This window comes from Periophthalmus magnuspinnatus, chromosome 23 (assembly GCF_009829125.3).
Source record: "Periophthalmus magnuspinnatus isolate fPerMag1 chromosome 23, fPerMag1.2.pri, whole genome shotgun sequence".
In the NCBI taxonomy this organism is placed as follows: domain Eukaryota; kingdom Metazoa; phylum Chordata; class Actinopteri; order Gobiiformes; family Gobiidae; genus Periophthalmus; species Periophthalmus magnuspinnatus.
In genome coordinates this window covers 2,073,017-2,081,241 of record NC_047148.1, presented here as the reverse complement: position 1 = coordinate 2,081,241, position 8,225 = coordinate 2,073,017, and the positions used below count along the sequence as shown (strand labels likewise).

Below are 8,225 nucleotides of genomic sequence, written 5' to 3'. Positions count from 1 at the left end.
TGACAACAGTTTACCTTTGTTAGGGGCAACCGAAAGTTGCCAGAAATGCCAGAAATGGGGGAGTGAAACCAAAGAAATGGACATGGGCCAAATGGACCCACAGCTCCATCAAGCACTCTGGAGGTCTCTGGCACGGAGCCCATTGGCCAGAGGACCTGATGAATGTGTTGGGACTTCATCTGTGAAGGTCAACAATAAAACCTACACCAGACGCCCCTTTTTGTCAAGTTTCATTTTTACATCATTGTGTTAACTTCCGTTTTGGACATGGCAGTCTTGTGGTTCGGACACAGGAAGGTGTTCTCTAATTAAGAACTTGAATACCTTATTTACCGCCATTTTTTATGTGCATTAATGATCCCCAAACCACTCACTCACAGACTCACTAAATCTGTCAAACACCTAAATCATGCAGTTGTTCTTGTAATGGAGTCCAGTTGCCAATAAATGTCCTCAAACTATATCATCTCCAGAGCTGGATCTTTTCCGTAGTGTTGCTGCCTCTATCAGTTAAATTCTCGATAGTGGGCCACTTAAATATTGTGCCTCCACTTCAGTCATGTCACTTTGGATCTGCAGCACTGCATCTGCCAGCACCAGTCTTAATGCGGTGTGGCTGTTGCACCGCCCATTGTGTCTGCCTCGCCAGGAGCTCCACTCCTCTGCCCGGGGCTTTTCAGCTTGTAAAAGTGGCTGCCACTAAATAAATAAATTCAGTTTATATTCACTTGCTTTGTCCATATATAAGAGTTCAGAAAGTGAGATCAGGGCGGGATCAAATGTGGCCCTGATCTCACTTTGCATGGAGGCAGTTTGCATGGAGTACATCTTTAGTGACCAATATGAGTATGCACTTGCTCAGCAAAATTATGCAAGTCTATCAATGAAGCCTCTGGTATATTTGATAATCAGACTTCTTTTGTGCATGTAAATGCAAAAATCTGATTCTATTAGTGATTTCTGAGTGGTCTATTTTACTGAAGAAAAACTCCCGCACACTGTCTCACTCTTAATGCAATTTTATTCCATACAACGTTTCGGTCGCTCTGACCTTCTTCAGGTATGAGGACAGCCCCTTCCGCTCCCCTTATATAAATCAAGGGACCGCCCCCTATAGTTTAATCAACCAATGGTCGTAAGACATATATATTCACAATCAGAACCCAAAAAAACACCCGCAAGATTGTGCATAATTGCCTTTACAAACGTTTTTTGTGAATTAAAATACATGGATAATAACCAGAAAAATATAATGATTATTACCAATCAGAAAAAATAGCAGATATATACTATATACTTTGGATTTTCGTAAAAAACAGCATAATTGACATAAATGACATAACTGACCCCCCCAAAAGGTTCCATTACATCTCCCTCATAACTCAGAGAGGGGGCAAAAAACAGTTCTACATATCCACATCACAACATTACATTAAGCAACAGTTCATCATTTAAGCCCTTGGGACTAAGAGTTTGTAAAGTAAAGTTTACACAGAACGGAGTTTACACAGAAACGAGGACTGTATTCTTTCACTCCAGCACCCTGAGCACTCTCTACTAAACTACAATGAGCTGCGGAGTTTACACAGAAACGTGGTCTATTTTACTGGCCATGTAAATAAATAACTGTTTGGGTTCAACCAAATTCCAAGATAGGCTACTTCAACCAAACTGTGAAACTAGTTCAGAATGTAATGGATTTTCCAAAGGGAAGAGCAACAAATGAGATTTACAATAAGACTATAACATCCTCCCCACCTGTTGTTTGTGGCTCTTATTTCTTTACTAGAATTCTGTGCCTCTTCCATATTCCACTGACAGCAGAGACATTCCCACTGCAGTGTGGAGATGTAGACCTGTGGAGCTACTGCCAAGGTCCTCAAACTAAACTACCCAAAACAGGCCACAGCAGAGAAAGTGAAAGTGTGCTGTATCTATGCTGGGAAGAGCAGGAGTGCCAGGCTGCGTGCCAGCTGCAACTACCACACAAAAGAGGCATATTTCTTTGATTCTATAATCTACCAATAAACAGAGCGTGAGAGGACATCAGGAGTGGTTAGGGCTTGTGGGTCTTTCCATCCCTTTAACTGTAACTTAAGAAAAAAGAAAGAAATATCATGTTTTACTAGCCACAAGTTGCGCTTAAGGCAAGGTGTTCACTTTACAATTTTGGGCCTAGCCCTTCAGAGTAGTCTGGCCTCTCATAATCTAGCCCCTTACAGCCTGACTCTTCATCCTCATCTTCTTCAAATCTATGTTCCTGATCCTCCATAGCATCTTCAGAATTCAAACAAAATAAAATACAGCATGGTGATGGTCGATGATGCACTGCATTGGTCATTGCTGGAGGTATTTAAGGTGACTGGATTTGATCACTCCAAACCCATATAAGATGATGATATAGGCAAAATGGACTTTTCTGTTGAAGCACCTCTGACAAGCTGTTAAAGGGGAAGGTTGAATTTCCTGTTAAGCAAGTGTTTGGTAGGAAGAGGGCCTGGAGATCCTGTTCCATGTTTTGTGCTATTTGAGAATCAATCAATATCATTTTATTTGTCTCCGAGGGACAATTTAAGAACATTGAGCAGTAAAATACAATAGAAAAGCTCAATCAAATGTCTCAGTGGAGTTGACCCTTCCCATCACAGGCCACAGAGCGCCATCAGTGTATAATTCCCAAGAAGCCCAAAACCTTGGAAAGCTCATACTATGTCAAAGAGCTGTAAACATCAAGTGAACACTTCCCGAAGCCTTTTCAAAATAAAACCATCTGCAGTGACAAACTACAGAAAGGGCCTTAGTGTGTTGTCATTAAAAAACCTTTCACAATAACTGCGCAAAACACCAAAAGCTGTCGGCTGATTTTTGGCATAAATGATGCACTGAATTAAGCATTTAACTTGAAATAAATGATTGTACATAACATAGGTAAATTGTTTGATGTGTAATTTTATGAAGATGAGATCTCACCAATTTATTGTAGCCTAATCCATTATTATTGACAAAAATAATAACTAAAATCCAGCAGAATAGTATTTATGTGATATTTTCACCAAATTCTCTAGAAGACCCCTATACAGCCCTACACATGGAGTGATTTTTTTTTTCCTTTTTACAACTATGCTAAAAAAGGGTTGGCGGACAGGGCTGGTGATGGGCCACTGGGTAGATTTCAGAGCCCCAGTCTGCCCCTGAATGTAATAATAATAATAATAATAATAATAATAATAATAATAATAATAATAATAATAATAATAATAATAACAATACACTAACCATACAAACGTGAACAGCACATTAACAAACACTCCCGACCCTGTTGCATCTGCATCATTGCTGCTGACTATACTGCAGTCTGAGGGATGAGCCCTGGGTTACTGTGAGCAGGCTTGCGTCTCCACAAACATAGCTTACATGGCCTGGAAGAGAGCCACCTCCTGCTTGGTTCCATGGAAATGTTGTTCCTTTAGCTATAATATTCCACAGTATGGCATAAAACATATCCATCTCCATGGAGAGTGTTCCAAAATATCTCCATGGAATTCTGCACTTGACTTTCTGCCTCCAGAAAGTTACATACTACCACTTCACTTAAGTTTAAGGGTGATATTCCTGTGATACTGTAGAGTTTGTTTTCTTTTCGCTGTAGCCAATAAGAATAGTTACAATGCATTTTGTTATCTAGTGCTCTCTGTCCAACATAATTACATTACAGAAAACAAAAACGTTCCAGAGTTTCTTTTTCTGGTAAGCGTTGCCTGTTGCTCCTGATTGTGTTGATGGGAAAACCCTCCCCCTCAGTGATCAGGCAAGTCCAGACAAGTCCATCACTTTTACTCCAGAACACTGCAGCACAGAGCTGAGAGAGTTGATGCAATCAACACAACTGCTCCAGGCCACAGACTGCTGCCCTACCCTGAATCGCTCCAGGGTCCGGGCAGGTATGGCACGGTTAACCCTCTCTTGGGTGAGTGCCAGTTGCTCCTATTTCCAGTCAGTGAGCTACACTTTCACTTTCTCTTCACCTGTATAAAAGAAGTCGGCATCAGCCCAGAGGTTCAGAGACACTTCACCACAGCAAACTCTACCACCTTAATCTGCATACCACCAGCCTGCCACACCAGCCCAAGACACCAGCCTGCCAACTACGTTCACCAGCCTACAACAGCCAGCCTCCCACCACCACTGCCAGTCAACTTTAACCATCTCCAGCCCACACCCTCCAGAGCAGACAGATGGATCCAAAAGTGTGTGTGCTGCTCCTGCTGCTGTGTGCTGCTCTCTGCTCAGGTGAGACCCTGCATTTATGACTCTCTGAAAGACCCTTTACCATTTACTCTACAGTCAATTATTGACCCACCAAAAAGATTATTGCTGGTTTACATCGTACCTATGTGCATTAGCTGCATATGTTAATTGGCAAGACTGTGTTGATGTTACTTTGTGGTTAGTGCATGTTGGAGGTTTGGCGTCATTCTAAAATGTTTGTTGTTTGCAGCGGAGGTCGCTCAGGACTGTTGCCTCAGGGTGGCTCAGCAGCGTCTGCCTGCGAGACGTATCCAGAGCTACAAGGTGCAGGAAGCTGGGAGAGGCTGTGACATCAGCGCCACTGTGTAAGTGTCTGTTTATGTGTATGTGCTCTCAGGGGCCAGTCTAACTGTGTGTTCTCTCAGGGGTCTGTCTAAATGAGTGTGGGCATGTGTGTGTGTGGAAGGTCTCAGAGGTCAGTCTAACTGTATGTGCTCTGTGCAGGGTCCAGATGAAAGGAGGCAAACACCTGTGCCTGCCCCACCCGGAGGGACACCTATGGGTGCAGAGAGTCATGAAAATGGTGGATCAGAGAGAGGAGAATCAGCAGCAGTAGACTCACTTGTGTGAGCTCTGTGCTCTGTTGTAAATGTATACTACCTCTACTACCTAGATACTGTGTATTTTGAGTCTGAAACTGGCCTGCCTAACTTTTTTTTATTAAATAAACTTTGTAACTTGTGTATGTGTTGTGAACTTGTAGTCTGCCATAAGAGTGTAAAATGACTTTCTGACAGGCGTAGTTTTGAAAATCAAGTTAAAATTAAAACTGTAAGCAATGATAAAGGGACCTCGCAACCCTTGTGACCACGGAAGGGAGAGCTGCATATCAACCTAAGCTTGACATCTGATTCAATATTTCCAGTGTTTAATGTTTACAGCCCATTGTAACTTAGCAGGGGGGTACTGGAGAGACATTTTCAAAGATAAAATTTTAATCCACACATCATTTTATCCAGCTCATCAAAACACACTACATAGGGTTTGTCTGAATCCGACGGTATTTGCAAAAGTTTCAGGAATTTTTATGCTTTCAAAATGTCTGCTTCGTTAAGAGCTCATTATGACAACACCACAAGACTGATATTAATTCTTTTAACAACTTTTGACCCCAGGCATGTCCTGATGATGCTGTCTCAGTTTTGGAGTCTGTCAGAAAGTGCGAGTGAGTACTAGACTTTGGACATTTTGATAATTAGATTCAAAGTGGTTGCATACACTTTGGAGATAGGATGTGTCAGATTCACATAAAGAGTGTGCATTCCAAATTTCATTAGCCTATGACAAACTAAAAGTTTCTGCTCCATTACAACTGTGCAGGTGGCGCTGCAGAGCTATTTTCAAAGATAGAAGTTTAAGTTGCATATCATTATGTCCAGGTCATTAAAATGCACAAACATCAAAATGGGAGTTTGAATATGAAAAAGCTTGCAAAGTTTCAAGGGATTTTGATTCAAAATGGCTGCATTTACTTTGGAAATAGGGTATGATCCCCATAAACTTTTTTGCTCAGGGTCAGATAAACAACGTGTGTACTAAATTTTTTGAGGTGTGGATATACACAGGTAGATGTAGATAGGGCATGGTCTTCATGGCCTTTTTTGTTCAAAGTGACATAAAGGCTCTGTGTATCAAATTTGTCTATGACAATCCCATTTTAACTTGGCAGGGGGCACTGGAGAGCCAGTTTTCAATATACAAGTTTAATTCTTGTAAGATAAAGTAGCATTTGTGTGTTTTCATGATCTGAACATAGAGTTAATCCAGATCTGAACATTTTTGTAACTGTTACAGAGATTTTTATACTTTTAAAAATGGCCACTTCATTAAGAGCTCATTATGACCACACCCTGGGACTTCTGTAAATTCTTTTAACAACTTTCGATCCCAGATATGTCCTGATGATACTTTAACAAACTTGTCCTAGGGTTTTTATCTGCCAGATTTCACATTGGTAAAGTGTGAGGCTAGATTTTGGACATCTTTATATTTTGATGCAAAATGGCTGCCTTCACATTGGAGATAGATTTTTTTGCGCGCTGTCACATATGGAATGGGTGTACCAAATTTCATTGGATTTTGACCAACAACATTTTTACTTCTCATTGACTTTGGGCATGCAAATGTAAAAAAAACACAAGTTTAATTCACACATCATTATGTCACCAAAATACACAAATGCTCCATTGGGTCCATCCAGATCTAATAATTTTTGCAAATTTTTTGAGTTACAGGGATTTGTAAGATTTCAAAATGGCCACTGCATTAAAAGCTCGACATGACCACACTCTGAGACTTATGTACATTATTTTAATAACTTTGACCCCAGATATGTCCTGATGATGCTGCCTCAGTTTGAGGTCCATCAGATCCAAACCCTAGGACAAGTTTGTTAAAATATGAGGTCCAGCTGCAGAAAAAAGAACAAATGAAGAAGATACTTCACTCAACAAAGACTGTGAAGTTGAAAATAAACCAACCAGATTACATGCTATTATGCGTTATATATATATATATATATATATATATATATATATATATATATATATATATATATACACCTTTATCAACCATTAGCATGTTACATTCATAAATCATTCTTTAAGTTACCTAGCCTACGAGATGCTTTCCAAACCCAAAGATAAAAGGGGATTGGAGTTTCCAGACTTCCAACTGTATTACTTGTCATGCCACATAAAAGCTGTGTTAGACTGGCTTTATACACAAAATGCTCCCCACTGGACACTCATCAAAAGAAAACTTTGCTCTCCTGTTTTATTGGCTGCGTTTCCATTTATTAATGATATGAAAATGTTACATCCCATACAAGTATTTATGTTGTGTATAACATTTTGTGCGCCTGGCAAGCGGTTAAAAAGCACAGTGATACTTCAACATCTTTATCAGTGTTAGCCCTGCTATCCTCAAACCCTGACCTCCCAAACTCAACCGTTGGTAAACTGGAGAAGACCTGGACTAACAAACTTTCATCAATTATTTAAAAATAATACTCTTAAACACTTAAAATTTAAAAGAAAAATTTTGATTACTAAAACAAGATTTTTATAAATTCTTACAAATCTGTCATTGTGTCACTATGTTGATTCATCAGAAGTGCTCAATAGTGCAATGGAGGTTTCAGAGTTAGAGAATATGTGATTACATTTGAAATAATTGAAGATGGTTATTTCTATATTCTATATTTTATTTCTCTAGTCTAGAAATTCCTGGGTAAACAAGAGGAGTCATCTCTCACTTCTGACTTGGGTGTCAAATTTAAAGACGAGCAGTGGAGTAACATTACGAATAGTGTCTTTTTAAAAATGTCAAGCAATAGAATATTAGAACAAAAATATAACTTGTACCTGACCGCACTATGAGTAAAATGTATTCCAGCTTGTCTTCTAAATGCAACAGATGTAAATCTCACATAGTTAACTACATTCCCAAAACATGTGAAAATAGGATCTTAAGAATTCTGAAATTTAATACATAACCTTAACGCAAAAAAATTGCAAAAAAAGGTCCCTTAAGATATCTCCTATAAGAAGCCTTTTTTGGCATAGAATATGATATAGAAATGAATCCAATATAACAGAAACAGCTGTGTATCATACCATATTTATACAAAAAATTGCATTTTATTTAATTGGAATAAAGAAAACCTTCCAACATTTGGCACGTTTAAACAACTTCTTTAATATTTCTCATTTAGAGTATCAAACTTATGTGTTAAAACATAGGATGGGCCTACAGTATATAACGATTTATGGGGATGCCTTTGAACCACGTCCACGGCTGTCCACGCCTCACCCAGACCTGCTCACTCACTCCAACAAGGTCAGTGTGGCAGGGCCCAGAGATCAGTGTTGCAAGGGATAGAGGTCAGAGAGGTCAAAGAGATTAAAATCTTTCTT

The 8,225-nt window shown here is 39.5% G+C and overlaps 1 protein-coding gene across 1 annotated transcript; it reads left to right on the top strand.

Annotated features, from left to right (window-relative positions):
• The first annotated feature begins 3,962 nt into the window (after positions 1–3,962).
• LOC117392189 (C-C motif chemokine 21-like) lies at positions 3,963–4,979 on the top strand. Its single transcript, XM_033990216.2, has 3 exons — positions 3,963–4,290; positions 4,499–4,613; positions 4,753–4,979. The coding sequence occupies exons 1-3, from the start codon at positions 4,236–4,238 to the stop codon at positions 4,862–4,864; spliced, it is 282 nt and encodes a 93-aa protein (XP_033846107.1). The 5' UTR covers positions 3,963–4,235; the 3' UTR covers positions 4,865–4,979.
• The last annotated feature ends 3,246 nt before the right edge of the window (positions 4,980–8,225 follow it).

Bases quoted from the DNA above. Each gene is read 5' to 3' on its own strand.
- LOC117392189 (XM_033990216.2), top strand. From the start codon at position 4,236: ATGGATCCAAAAGTGTGTGTGCTGCTCCTGCTGCTGTGTGCTGCTCTC. The intron at 4,291-4,498 runs GTGAGACCCTGC...TGTTGTTTGCAG, and splicing joins GTGTGCTGCTCTCTGCTCAG to CGGAGGTCGCTCAGGACTGT. The intron at 4,614-4,752 runs GTAAGTGTCTGT...TGCTCTGTGCAG, and splicing joins TGTGACATCAGCGCCACTGT to GGTCCAGATGAAAGGAGGCA.